This window comes from Gadus macrocephalus, chromosome 5 (genome assembly GCF_031168955.1).
Source record: "Gadus macrocephalus chromosome 5, ASM3116895v1".
Classification (NCBI taxonomy): domain Eukaryota; kingdom Metazoa; phylum Chordata; class Actinopteri; order Gadiformes; family Gadidae; genus Gadus; species Gadus macrocephalus.
The window spans coordinates 15249085-15264621 of record NC_082386.1 but is presented as its reverse complement, the minus strand read 5'-3'; the positions used below and the strand labels follow the sequence as shown (position 1 = coordinate 15264621).

Sequence of the window (15537 nt, the reverse complement as noted above, 5' to 3'; positions counted from 1 at the left end):
CGGTCTGAACATTTTGTATGTTTTCAAAGCAGAAGGTCTTGGCGAAGAGTTTGTTTGTTCTCGTTGGTTCCCCACCTCCCACTCACTCTCCATGCGGTTGCAGAGTGATGCCCGGTGCGTCATCACTCCAGCCGGTACTCGAAATTCCGAAGAAGAACAACCCGTCATTCGACAGCTGCTTCAAGTTGACGGCTTTGCGAAAATTTTGTAGGGATCGAGTTGTGGAAAGATTCGAAGAAAACAACAATCTTCTTGTTGTTTCTAAAGTTGGTGCCACTCTCATCCAGGGTCCCTCTGGGTGAACCACCCTGAACCTTGAAGTACATTTGTCTGCACTGAGATCTGGAACAACGGTAACGGGGGCGGTCGGGTGGATGGGGTTTGGGGGGGAGGGGTGATCGAACATTAATATCCAGTGTTTCACCCAGCCATCACCCTAAGCTTCATGGCAGGTTTTGGAGGGAGGGGAAGTCAGGACACCCCCTACAACATGCTCCCCGTTACATTACACACAATTGCTTGACCCCCCCGGGGGGGGGGGGGGGGGGAACGTTCTCGGCACTTCCACCACATCAACATGTACCATTACATCAAGGTCTGCCAATCCCCCGCATGTATACACCGTTGAGAGAGTAAGAGAGAGAGAGAGAGAGAGAGAGAGAGATGGGGGGAGGGGGAGAGAGGGAGAGAACAATGCTATTAGATTATGGCACGCCCTGAGCAGATGTAATGCAGAGGCGACTTTAAAACCACGTCGCGTCCAGCCACTCTCTTGATGGAAGAGAGGGATGAAGAGGGGATGGAGAGAACTGAGAGGGAGAGAGGGTATGTTAGAGCGGTGGGGGGTGGGGGGGGGGTTAAAAGAGGTGTGGATATGACGAGGAAAACAACAACAGCGGCCATGAAGAGAGCGTGACTTTTACCCCGCGATGCCCTTGAGCAAACTGTCATTCAGAGCACTTTAATTAATTTCTCAACGCTGCCTTCCCCGCCATCAAGCTCAGGCACGCCATATACACAGGAAGGGCAATAATGTGATGGAAACCATGTCAACAACTTCGGATTAGATGTATAAAAAGGGTTGACTTTATAATGTGGAGGAGACGATCTGGCTCTCTTTGCCTTATCCAGCGGCGTTCAGGTCAGCCGCTGCAGCAGAAGTAGGTAATAAGAATTGGATGGAGTGGGAGCGGTACTGTTTTTTTTTTTCTTTCTTCTACAAAACGTCGCCCTGCATTGTTAGGGTGTATAATTAAGACTTCATTGTGACAGCCATTGAGAGAGGTCTAATGAGGCCTCTGATGTATTCAACGTGAATATGAATATTGAATTTTTAATATTTTATGGGTTTCTAATTGCCCTGGTTGCCGTTAATGGCTTTGTCTGTTGGATATTACCCAGACAGAGTGTGAGGCGTAATTGTCTCTCAAACCCCCGAGTTGAGTTGATCTAATAGTCACAGTCGCACGCAAGAGACGCTTTTGTTCTCTCGTGATTTCCGCGTTCGTATCTCCAGGGCAAGAAACACAAATCTTGACCGAGGGGGGGCGCGTCTCCGGCTGCAAATACATTTAAACTACACTCCCCCTCAACCCCACCAGCAAGACGCATGTATATATATATATATATAATTAAAATATATCACACACTATGCGCTACCTTGGAATAGAGTTTAATGGCCGTGTCGTTTCTTTGTAGAGCATGTCCGCCGGCCTTAATCTTCCCCGTCGCTGACATCTTAATAACTCAACCCGCTTCATCCATTTCCACAGGAGACTCCGGCATGCGGGGGGAAGGATTAGTTTAATGAATTTGACAATTAGTAACAGAAGTTAATGACTGCATGGGGCTAAGTACCCTGATGGACAGAGCTGGGGGGACTGAGCGCCTGCTCTGCTCTGGGCTATACATCCTCGTTAATAGCTGGGCTGTCTATGTGGGAGAGGGGAGACGGCGAGGGGCTGGACCCGGCCTTTGTTTAGTCTGCCCGGGACGGGGCTGCTTTGGGGGCTGGGAGGCTGGTGGTGGTGGTGGTGGTGGTGGTGGTGGGGGTGGGGGTCCGTGGTTGCCTTGCACTTTAGGCCAGGATTTAGTCCTGCTGGGTGGGCATCCATTAACCCAGAACCCTCATGGTACCTGGAACAGCTGATCCTATCCTAAATCCGTTGAGGGGTTCGCAACGGGGTTCAACCTGGGGGGAAAACGGACTCAAGATCACAGGGAAAGGATGGACGTTTCTCTGCGTTTTATTTTTACTGGGATCCCATGCCAGCAGTCATGAAGACGAGAGATGTGGTTTGTGGGTTGGCGTAGTCCTGGTGACCTTCTGCCTTGATTTATGTTATCGTTGCCATTGCTCCTCACCCAGATCCCCCCCCTAACGCAGTCAAAACACCACTTGGGCCAGATAGCGCTCATAAAGATTTTATCGAACATTATACTGTGGTTCATAAGCCGCCTCTTAGCCTTTTCAAATATTCAGACCATAAAGCATTTGGATAAATATTTCAACTAGCATAAAGTCTAAGTTTGTATTTTTTTTACAACGCCGTGAGTACACATGGTTGCAGGTATGCATTCACACAGATTTATGCATCCCTTCCTCACCCCCCCCCCAATCCCCCCATCTCCCCCCCCCCCCACCCCATCCTACTTTAAATTACTTCACACGCTTTTCCCACAGTAGACGGAAAGTATGTCTAGAATTCACACAATCAAATTGTCTCAGTTTGTCTTGCGCAGCATTAGCAAGCTCCTCATTCCTCCCTGTCTCCCGATGATAGTCGTAATGGCAACCATAACAAAATCATATCCAAAAATAACCTTCCCTTTCTCCGGGGCCTCTCTATGAGTCCCTCTCAGTGAAACGGCTTTAGCAGTTAGCCCCTCCATTGGAAAACAAGTAGTGCGTGCTGCGAAAGCTAACCTCTTGTTATCGTAGGGAGGATCGGTCCAGGGTATTTACCGTCTGTGTGATAATTGTATCTGTGGTGAGAGTGGGGAGAGAAAGAAGGAAAAAGGAAAACACGCTTTTGGTGGGGCTCGAAACCTCTGAGGCCTCGTCTGATAAGCACCACAGTATGCTGAGAGAGAAATGGACAGAACAAGGTAGAAATGAGAGCAAGACTATAGCTAGCAATGGTTGCTGTTATACTCCTCCCACGTTCGCAAACATTCCTCTTTTTGTTGTTGTCCTATTGTCTCTTCGTTTTCCCCTTATTTCATTTCTATTTAGATCTTTCTCCACTTCAACAATATCTCTCACTCCTAATTTGCCTCTTTAGGAAGTGGCAATGTGTTTGAGGATGCGCATGATCATCGTATTGGAATAGAGTTTATATTGTGATTCTGTACCTTGAAGTACTTGCTTGAATCTGTTGTAGCTCTTTCCGGCGTTAATGTTGACAGTCTGGTTCAGTTGCAGTCACTGTATTGATTTTGACTACAAAATATGCTCGATTTTAGGTCACAATATATACAAGTAAGGAATTCCCAAGTCAATGCTTAAATCTGTTGTGTTTATCTTCATGTCAAAAGTCGAATTGTAGGTCAAGTTTTTTTCTTTGTCTCTGTGTACAATATACATGTGTGTGCGTCTCCAACTGTACATTTTTGGACGCTGTCCAAGTCTCATACCGTGCCTCGAGGATGCTTTGTGGCTACTACAAACACAAGCACGCGCACGCACACACATACACATACACACACATACACACACACCTTCATCTGATTAGCTGCGCGTCGCTGGGGCAGTGTGTGAATTTTTTTCTATATTTATGTGTGTGCGTGAGTGTGCGTGCATGTGTGCATGTGTGTATCTGTGTGTCAGGCCCATCGTAGCGCAGCACAAAAGCCCCAGGCAGGGCACGGATTTCATTTAGGAAAGTATCAAAGGTTTACACGCTGTACGCTTTAATCAGCATGTTTATCAGGCAGAGAGAAATTGCAAGAAGGGACCACAGGGGCCATGGCGGGGGGGGGGGCGGGGAGCTGGGAGGGGGATATCTTGAGGACCAGTAGGCTGGGAAATTGATAATGGCTACAAGGTAATTTAGTGAAAGACCGGTGCATCCCCATGCCGCCTCTACCCTGGCCTCTCATTCTAATTACAACCCGTGTTATGTTCTAATGAAGCCGCAGGTGTGTGTGTGTGTGTGTGTGTGTGTGTGTGTGTGTGTGTGTGTGTGTGTGTGTGTGTGTGTGTGTGTGTGTGTGTGTGTGTGTGTGTGTGTGTGTGTGTGTGTGTGTGAGTTATGTTCATGTGTCGTTGTTTTTATATCAGTAATTCAACCATGACGGAATATAATGCAGTCGTTTATCAAAATTTTGTTTCTCTGTTATACAATCTCCTAAATGTGATGGTGTATCACAACGAGTTTATCTTAATGCTTATTATTATTATTATTATTATTATTATTATTATTATTATTATTTATATTTGTGTTTTATATATTTATAACACACAATGCCCCTCATGGATACATTTACAGACGTTCTGAATGCAAGATCTTTTAATGTCAACTGAAAAAAGTAACCACCCACGCACCTCCACACACAGAATCACACGTAGAAATTCCATATCCTTTTTAATGTCCAGGGCATATCAGTTTAACTTGGAGGCCTGTCCACACACTCTGTTTCTTTGATGTTTACTTCCTGACAATGTGATAATGGACTTGTTGTCACCATGTAATATTGAAATGTTTCCTCTTTTTTTTGCACCTTGCCATATTGTTTACAGCAAACGGGTGCGTTGCATTGATGGATGATGATTGATGCATCTCTCGTCTCCTTTATTTGTCTCCATGGTTGAATGACAGTGGAACAGTGTTTGAAGAAAGGCTCTTCCCCTGTTTCCTCTGCTTGTCCTGACAGGAAAAAGAGGCTGTGGAGGCAGTGTCTGTAGGGGCCATTCTGTCCGACTACCAGAGGGTCCGTGTGGAAAATGTGTAAGTATGACACACACACACACACACACCTTCTCTATGAATGTATCTCAATACATAATTATTTACAAATGATGATATACAAAGATAATCAACCCAAAAAAGGGCCATGATAAGACCCATTGTGTCACTCAAATATTCTAACTTAAAATGATTCAAAAAAGAGATTCAAAACGTATACTTTTGAATCTCGTAAAGCGTGTTGTTATTGACGTTAATGTCAATGATAATCCTCCAAGGCATGCAATTTTTTTGCTTTACAATAATGCAGCTCTGCAACAGGGCTAGTGTTTGGCGCACCTATTATAAGAGCTGTGTGTGTTTTTTTTCACTCTTCTTCTCATTCCCTTTTAAGTCATTGTTCTTCCTCATTCTTGACCTTCGAGACCGACCACTGCAATTTGAAGCGTGGTAGCACAAGTGTCTCTTGTCTTATGTTTCCAACAGAACCGCAGAGCTCTCTGCTTATGAACAAATCCTGCTGTCAATCAACCTTTGTTTCCACTTACCCACCCCAGACACACACACACACCCAGACACAAACACACACACACACACACACACACACACACACACACACACACACACACACACACACACACACACACACACACACACACACACACACGCACACACACCTCGAGGCGTCTCCTCAGCCTCTGACCTGTTGCGACTCTGGTTACCTGCACGGACCGGTGTGCCCGTGCACACGCGTATGTGCGTGTTTGACACACGTTAATGCGCCAGACAAGTAAAGCTTAAAATGGTGCCTTCTCAGGATAATTACTCCTTTGCCTTTTCTCAGACAATAGTCGTGGGTGGGAGTGTGGTCTGTGGCACTATCAAAGGGCCGGCCTGCCCACAAGTGGAGAAAGTTTTAGAGCCAACAGTTGACGCGTCAATCACTGTGACCACAACTGATTACTTTTGAGTCATATAATCACACGCTTGAGTCCAAACCCACTGTGGTTTTTTTTTAGCTACAGGTCATTTAGGAGCAGGTAGAGGTTATGAGTCTTGCTCAAGGTTTGCATACAGGTGTTCTGTGGACATTGGGGATTGAACTCAGAACCTTTCAGCTGGGACTTGGAACCTTCTTCCCATCACCAGACTACCCTGGCCCTGAAAGATACTCAAACATACAACATACGTCAACTCTTATGTCCCATGCTGCCGTCCTTCCGCAGGTGTCTGCGTCTGGGCCTGACGCCCCTGGCCTACCTGTGGCGCCGCGACCAGGACTCTCTGCTGTCCGACATGATCTCCACCGGCCTCCACGCCATTCTCATCAAAGTTGCCGCGTTCGGTGAGTTCGTGTCGCTCCCACACCAATCTCACAAACCATCGGCTATTGTGCAACGACGATTTACCGCTGGGGACCACGGCCGATATTTCTGGGTGTTCTTGTGTAGCCGGATAACAGATATCCGGGCCAAGACTGCGACTTCCATGCGCCGGTTATTGTTTTACAGTCCGATTAGCAACTTGAGCCGCAAGAATGGAATTGTAGTTGATAGATGACGTCTACAACAGGATTCTTTCACGATTACAGAGTGTGACGTTCCTGCACAGAATACACAACCATCAGTATTTTTGGTAGATGTTTCAGATCCAGACCGCATTTCGGCTTATCTCTATTACCAGATATCAAAGCTTATCTAAAGCTAAATCATCATCAGATGATAGCCACTGGGTTTTCAAGATTGTTACCCTCCATGCGGACAGTTTGGATGCATTCAACCAAAACTCAAACGTTATCGGTCAATACTATTCGGACTACAAAAAGACACAGACACCAAAATCTATCCCTTATGCAAACCGTCGTCCATCTTGTTTCTCGCGACAGTGGCGGTGCGTGGGTTGTAGTTGCCCCAAACGTCCCCTTCTCGTACTCTTAACGTTTGGTTACTTAATCCCTGTCCTTTTCATGGCCAAAAAAAGGAACAAAATCCTGCCACGGTAAGACCGACTTTCTTCTTCGTTGATGAAAGGGCCGAGAGACTGTGGGGGTAAGCGAGGGAGATAGGAGGGAGGGGGGGGGGGGGGGGGAGGTCGCGGTGCTGTTTGTAATCAGAGGCGCGAGAGGGAAAGTAATGCCCGAATCATTAATCTAAGGCTTAGCGGTGACGCTGAGACCTGTGCCAACGGCGAAAGCATTCAGCCAGAGAACAATATGAAAAGATAAGAGGCAAAGAGAGAGGAGGAGGAGGTAACTGTCGGCGTCTGAAAGGGGGTGCAGGGGGGTTGATGGGGGGAGTGGGGAGGGGGGGGTAATGCATAGTCAGTTTGAAAATGCATTGCGTGGATTGGGAGTGATTTCACCGCAACGCTAATGAAACCTGTCAATAAGCGCGGCGCGTATAGCCATTGTCTCGAAACAGCATTCTGTACTCCGGCTTGTGCATAACTCCACCTTTGTGGTCCGTGAAGTGCAGATTAAAATCTAATACATCTCATTTACCTTCTTATTCATCTGCTTATTTTTCTGTGTGTCTCTCTGGCACTCAGGGGTGAGGTAAATGGGGCTGTCATCTACTCTGTCTACCTACCTGTTTTGGAGCCTGAGGACAGAGGGATTGGATTACAGAATAACAGAAAAGTAGAGAGAGAGTTTTTCTTTTCTTCTTTTTGTGGGTACACGGTGGGGGTATTTCTAACCTGTATCTACTTGACTGGGGGTACGGATTTCCTTTGACCACAGCGGTGATAAATGATGATTACAGCCACAAAAGAGTCTTTCTTTTTTCATTTTCAAACCGCGCGTGGCGATAGATCACGATGCAGACACTGTTTACGCGCTCCTTAAGTGCTTGTTGTCGCCTTTGGTTGCAACCTGTTAAGGAGAGGTCTCGGCGAGACCGGTGACCCGCGGAACAAATTCAGGATTGTCTGCATGTCTGTCAACACCGCAGATGAGATGAACGAGATACGTGCTACACAAAGGAATGCTTAGGATGGGCCACCACCCATTAATCCTTTGCACTGTATCTGTCAGATTTATTGGGTTAGGGTTAGGGTTAGTTGATGGTTTAATGAATGGCAAGATGATTATCAAAAGTTTGCCCAAGGCCTTGTCATGGTTTGTGTGTTAAAAGTTTGCTTGAGACCAATGTTTTAAATGATTTTTTTTCTTCTTTGTACACTGGTCCCATATCAGCGGTTGACATCTGACTATGATCTATGACATATATGACTCTAATTGGAATGCCCTAAACCCATTGAAGTGATGGTCAATTAGAAAAAGGTAATCAGCCAATTTGGTTGACCCTTTTGTTTTAACCGTCAACTGTCTGGTCTTAAAATGAGGCGCTCAATGAACCCTGTGACTTCTCGTTGTAAAAAAACATCACTAAAGACAGACAAAAATCCCCAGAACGCACATATTCTGCAATTCCCCCGCCCCCATATTACAATTACAAAGGAGCATTACCTCAGGTGTACCGGAATGTGTATCTTAGCTAGCTCTAGGGCTTCTGCAGTGTGGGGGGGAAAGAGAGAGCGAGAGAGAGCGAGAGAGAGCGTGAGAGTGCACGTGCATGCGCGTGTGTCTGAATATGTGTTTTGGCTACAGGTAGAGAAAGAAAGATCTTATCACCCTGACTCCTCACCTATCCCGAGGCGGGGGGTAATTAGAAAGCAGAGAAGTGAATAGGGTTGCAGGAGCCCAGGGCACTTTAGGCACCACTCACATAATTGCAGCTTTGGCGGGAGCAGGTCTGAGCAGTGAGGTGTGCTGTTTTGGGGAGATTGGCTGACAGAGGGGCGTACCCCTAGGCCTTAGGTGTGTGTGTGTGTGTGTGTGTGTGTGCGTGTGTGTGTGTGCGTGTGTGTGTGTGTGTCTGTGTGTGTGTGTGTGTGTGTGTGTGTGTGTGTGTGTGTGTGTGTGTGTGTGTGTGTGTGTGTGTGTGTGTGTGTGTGTGAATGTGTTTTTTTGTGAGAAAGCGAGAGGGAGAGATTTGGAAGGATTTACTTGCACGGACCTCAGTGGGAGATAAAGAACAAGTCTTGCAGGGCAAAGGTTAAAGCCACATCTGAAATGGCAGCCAAAGTAGCTCATGATATCCTGTGGTGTTTGGACTGAGTAATATGGGTTTCTTGTTTGCAAGAACTAGTCTAGAGGAGCTTAGTATTCCTTCGTTACCGACTTAAGAGGAGGGATGGAAATTAATGGTGAACGGATCAAGAAATAAAAGAAAATGGTTATTTTAAGATGACAAATCCGTAGAGTGAAAAGACAGCTGTCCAAACGCGGGATTATCTTCGAAATGAATTCTCTTGTAGCATTCGTTTTTAATAACAATGGCAACCTTAAACCCACACAGATATAGGGAAAATTCCAGTCTTTGAAGATGCGGAAATGCATTTGTTGTGACGTCTGAACTTTTCCTGAAAAGGTTGATCGCATCAGGATGTCAGAAGTCACCTCTAATTGGCGGGATAGATGCAGACATAAGAGAGAAAATACCAAAACATCCTGAACAACCAGGGATTCGTTTTTTCTGCATTATCTCGTCATCATACATCATTTACAAGCATGGTAATTGGCGATTCCAAACGGGACCGTTAAATATTCATGTAATTAGTTAATTGATTGATTAGCGCAGGTGGCTGCGGGGTTGCAGGTTCAGTGTCTCCTCCAGCAGTTAATTGGTCCTTAGCTACATATATAATTGGCGTGTGTGGAATCAAGGCTGATCCGTCGGAAGCCCTTTATCACTGCGTGATCTTTTCCACTCTCCGCAAACGCTCCCCTTTGTGTACGGTGGGAGAGGTTGTTGCGTTGATACATATATTTTTATTGCCTTCGTACAGCGTTCTAACCACCGCCATGCTAATTGTCTGAAACTGAACGCACGCTAGTAATACAATTAACATCACATACAATGTATTTCGCAGTTTTGACAACCTTTGTGTATGCACATGCATACCTGTAATGTTATGTTTTTAGTCTAAGTGCATTGTGTGTTACAGCAGAATGAATAAAGACTAAAGTCATAATACAGTCGTTGCCAAAGCCATATATATTATAGACCGAAATGTATGCAAATACTCACCGCATAAATAATTGTGCGGTAAATGACTGCATACTAAACAAGGAAAAGTCCTGACCGAACAATACGCTTTTCCTTCCAGTTGTCTTTCAACTAATTTTAAAGACCTGTTATTAAAATGTACACCTGACAGTAATGTTCTGGTCTCTATTGTTAACTGGTATTGTAGTGAAGCTCTGTGGCAATCCAAACAAAGCAAAGAAAGACAGTGGCAGCAGTGATGAATTAGTAGCTTGAGGTGCTACAGGGTAACCTTGGCTCAGGTCACATTCTCTTTTCAGCCTCCTGCCCAGAGTGCGGGTTAATTGCGTTTTAATTTAGTAATTATAGAGAACATTATAAATCAACGTTGCCGTTTTTTTTTACATCATCAAGGACAACACAAACATACAAATAATGTTTAATCTGTATTACTATTATTTATTTATTTGTTTGTTGGGTGCTGGTATTCATGAATGTTAAGAATAGCATTAGGACAAAGTGCCATTGATTGTCCACTAGCCAAACCCTGTTTTTGGTTCAAAGCGATACACAATAGATGGATTGTTTCCTAGGTTTTGATGTCTCAAGACATCCATCATACCTATTCGTTCTGTTAACCCTCACCTTGGCCCATTCCCAGCCAACATTAATGTCTTTGAACAGAGTCATCAAGTTAGTTCAAGGGTTAATGATGAAATGAACAAATGGTAGAAGCTATGATCATTTATACGTTTTTCAGCAATATATATCCTCATTTAGCTCATCCTAGAAAATCAATTAATTGGTTCTGCTATTTTTTTTATTGAACTAACAGTTTTTTAACTGCACTTTGTTATTGCACACCTTTTAAATATTATGGATTCTATGGTATTATTTTTGACCTACTACCCATATTATTCATTGGAAATATTATTCTATTCCCTTTCAATTATTCCCTTTAGGCTGGCCATATACCATACGATTTGATGTGATTATACTGCTGCAGACAACTTTTCTGTTATCGGAAGGAAATTCAATTAGGTGAAATGATTGCAGTTTCCCCATCAGTGTCTGGGTATGAATGTGTAAATGGTCACAAATTAAATTGAAGCCGTCTTAATGCAATCTGTTTCAAATCAGGACTCCTACAATAATGGCAGACTTGTTTGATATTATTTCAAGACCTTAGTTATGGCTCATCTTTTGTTCAGTACTCACCAATCAGATTAGTTCTCTGGAGATGTGAACATGCAACAAGATAAGTTGTTCCTAATGACTCATCGTCAGCACAATGCAGAGCACTTAAAATTCTACAGAAAGTGCCACTGATTAGATACAGTAAGTACAGTTATACTGTAAAGGAAAAGTTGTAGGTGCAAACCATAGAACTAACTACCAATAGTTGTGGTTTGCAATCTTTAATTGGTTGTGACTGATAACAAGCTATTTTATAACAATATCTAGAAAGAGTGGCTTAATTCGGGATAAGACCCCCAAGGCTTAAGAAAATCATGCAGTGAGTTAAGTACTTTTCAGCCTGAACTACTTTTTAAATGTATTACAAGATGCTGTTAAATAGGAGATTGGATTGAACCTTCTTGTTTTCTAAAGTTTTCCAAAGTAGTGCTTCCTCTCAGAATCTTTTGTTTGTGTGCATGCACCATCCTACAGTTTCTTCTACTGTTTTATTTTCTATAAGAGATTAAGATTGGGTGATGTTGAACAACTATTGTTTTGCCAAAGGTCTTTGAAAGCATTTGTCTGATGTAGCTCACCTTCCACCAGAGAAATGTGTATTTCTTGCATTTAAAAGCCGAAATGTTAACCACTGTGAATCCAATTTCCTCTGCCTTTTCTCTCAGAAGCGAGGATTAAAGGTGTTCCGTCAGACAGCATGCAAGATCTAAAGACAACCCCTTTATGTCGATGATACTCTACTCTACAATATCTCAAATCTCCTCCAGCTTCTAATTTAGCATTAGGCTCAGTGTATATATCAGAGCCTGGGAAAATTCAGATCTACTTTCAATTAAATGGGCTGCCTGCCGCCGCTGGCTTACATAAATCGACCTTTTAAAGGTAGACACGGGCCAATCAGGCTTGCTAAAAAGCATTAGTCAAAGGCTTTGCCCACCAAATAATTGCCATTGACTTTCAACAAGGGGAAAATAGACTGCAGAGTTCATCTTTTCATCTTTGAAAGCCTTGGATTTCATGAATGAGTTGTTCTTTCAACAGACTCAGGCTTATTATTCAGTTGTAGTTCTTTTATCTTTACAATGCAGCAATTGTATTTTCCTACATTTTTGCACTTTGATTATTATACATAAATGCCTTTTCCACACATGCAAGAGATACAAAAATTCTTAAACGCCTTCTAGACTAAACTTCATTCCTTGATAAGCCCAACAACTTATGATAAGGCAGTAAAGCGAGATGTACTTTCTCATTACATGAGCCTTGTTTTAAAAGTTCACCACCTTTTAATGGCGGTTTTATAGAATAACACAGGATAAAAAGAGCCTTTTTTAAAGGACAGCCATTCCTCTTGGTCTTCCTAAATGACGCTATTCTCTCCGCCAAAGTGTGGTCTTTGCTGTCTCGATTGGCAGACTAATGGCCACTTCTAGTGGGCTTATTTGGGTTTAATGTTGCATAATGAGGTTAGGTAATTGGGTTTAGGTCAAGTTGTTAAACAGGTCGAAAAGGAGACGGCGATGGGAAGATCATGCAGATGAATGCAGCTAGATTTGGAGGAGACTTATATGGGTTGGTGGTCGGGAAGTCGTTCTCTTTCTTCTTTTAAAACGACGGTGGTCCCTAGTGGATTCATTGCACCTATCTCCATCTCCACAACAGTTGTGTTAACCTTTTTAGTCAATCAAGGACGTCAATTAGGAGACACTCGTACAAGTGTTAAGTGTTCCTAGGGACAGATTCCATCGTTTGAATGGCACTTCTACGTCATTTTCACCGACGGGCTTCCTTCACATGTAGTTCTATCATCCCGCCCGTAAATATCAAATCATGTAGCATGTATTATTTAAGAGAAGGAAAGTTAATGAACACATTAAAGAAAAGGCGACATCCCCTAGCAATTTGAAGCCAATCATTAAAATGTGTTAAAAGGCATGACTAATTAAAGAGGCTATTTAAATAGGATGGAATTTTAATGCTCTCATCCCCTACCCTCTTTTGCGCTCTCCCTCTCTCTCTCACTCTCTCTCTCTCTGTCGCTCTATCTCTCTCTCCCTCTCTCCCTCTCTTCCTCTCCTCATTACCTTTGTGGCAGGGTTAAGATGAGACAATGTCGAGATTAGATATTCTCACACTAATTAAAGACCATAGTTCCCCTGGGAAGAGAGTAAGGGCTTCTTTTTCTTCTTCTTTATTCACCCCATCATCTCCACCCTTTTTCTCCACCCACCCACTTTCTCTCTCTCTCTCTCCCTCTCCCTTTCTCCCCTAACTCCCCTCCCCCTGGATTAATGGGTTCTACAGCGAGCAGGAGTGAGGGGTGGTGGCACTGCTTGGTCTGAGATGTAGACCGCCTGTCATGCACAGAGTTAAACTGTCACCACTCTTTCTTCCATCCAGACCCATCCACCCCCACACTCATGCCTCCCTCCCATGCCTACTTCCACATGGGACAACCAGGGATGACACATTGACCTTTGGGGTTGTCAGGGCAAAAGGATCTCACCTTATGATTCATTTGATCCTGTAATTGACCGCGTGGCTGAAAAAGGTGTTTGAATCGGATTTCATGGGGAATTACACAGGAACAATTTGGAGAATCAAGGACATGGAATATGTCAAAGATTGAGCGATAAAGTGCATGGGTGGAACCAACGGGTAAAAGACCCTGCGTCACCCTTCCCTTTTCCACGGCTGCTGTTCTCTTCCCAGGCCTCCGAGTCCCTTCCACACCACTTCTGGGCAGGAGGTGGCAAGGGGAGAAGGTAAATAAACATGATCCATTTCCCAATGATAACGTTCTCAAAGAGGGAAACATGATGAGGCAGGCTTTGGCCGCAGACCCAAAACTGTTCCCCTCACCCGGAGAGATCTGTGTACACGACTCGCAGAGTCAAACAAATAGATCTGGCATGCACGTTTACGTGTGTCCTTTGTTGATGTTGATCAAATCTGTCTCTCTCTCTCTCGCTCTCTCTTTCTCTTTTGTATTCACGATCTCTTTCAATTGTATGTTCTCTCTCTCTCTCTCTCTCTCTCTCTCTCTCTCTCTCTCTCTCTCTCTCTCTCTCTCTCTCTCTCTCTCTCTTATTGTGTACAAAGGGTGTGTTCCATCCTTTCCCTCCACGTGCAAGTTTCCATCTGTGTGTGTGTGTTTGTATATTGTGGCGTGTGTGTGATGTCTGTTTATCTGTTTCATTGTTACCAGGCCTGGATCCAGACAAACACTTGGGGAAACCGTTGGCAGACATGCAGCCTTATCTGAGACAGGTAATTGGTCATTGGAAGTAATTAATTAATAAAAAAACAACAACTAGATTTAACAGTCTCCATTTCATCTCAGTGTAAATATTTGGGCCTTTCGGAAATAAATAATTACCTTTTTTAATTAGTTGTTTATTGAGAGTAGAGTTATTCCCAATGTTCTTTAATAGTTCCAAGGCTACAATGTTTTGTCATTATTTCTTTGCGGTGTAGCTATCCGAAAAATATGGCGTCCATATATGTGGTGAAGGTGGAGAGTATGAGACCTTCACCCTTGACTGTCCTCTTTTCAAGAAGAAAATAGTGATGTAAGTAGAAGTCAACTGAGTACAATTAAATAATCACATAAGAGGGTTAGGGTTAGAAGAAGAAGGAAACACGAAACAATCTCGAAGAAAATTTGGAATATATACGGTTAAATAATAAGGTTGACATCATGCAATTTGTCTTCTTATCAAAAAGGATAAAATACTAAGTAGAATAAAATCCACATAAGCAGATATGTCCATCTGTGTTTTATTGTCATGGGAAAAAAAAAGAATCGATCATGTATTTGTAATAATTCAGAAAGAAATTAGTCCTTCAGATAAGAAAAGATGGTCTTGTACAGTAAGTATAGTTTGCCTGTCTATGAAGTTTACCCCACCTCTCAAAACTTTTGGACAGTGAATTTTGTGAGTTTCCTCCACGCTCGTGTGTTCCTCTGTGCAGCGATGCGATGGAGACAGTCATCCACTCGGCAGATGCCTTCGCTCCGGTCGGCTACCTGCGCTTCACCCAGATGCACGTCGAGAACAAACACGCCGTGAGTTCCCCACTTCTGAGAGACAAGACACACAGCCAGGATCACAACTTGCTGTGCACACAACAGCGTTGTTCAGTGCCAGTCGATGTGCAACTATTCATTCTGCATCTAGAAGTTTGAGCTGTTGGAGTAGTGGAGGGGGGGACAGGGTGTGTTGGGCTGATTGTTGTTTTAATCCGCAAATCCGAGTACAATACTGTATTTTCCCCACTAGTGCCTAATAACTTTTTCACAGAGATGAGAGCAGGAGAGAGAGAGAGGAGAGAGAGAGAAGAGAGAGAGAGGAGAGAGAGAGGAGAGAGAGTGAGAGAAA

General features: G+C 43.8%; 1 protein-coding gene across 1 annotated transcript in view; it reads left to right on the top strand.

Moving 5' to 3' along the window:
• The window catches only part of dph6 (diphthamine biosynthesis 6), a 64167-nt gene that overhangs the window by 12495 nt on the left and 36135 nt on the right, over positions 1 to 15537 (top strand). The window contains 5 exon segments of the mRNA XM_060052582.1: positions 4876 to 4949; positions 6134 to 6252; positions 14364 to 14425; positions 14633 to 14727; positions 15131 to 15338. Coding sequence (XP_059908565.1) covers positions 4876 to 4949; positions 6134 to 6252; positions 14364 to 14425; positions 14633 to 14727; positions 15131 to 15338 — 558 coding nt within the window.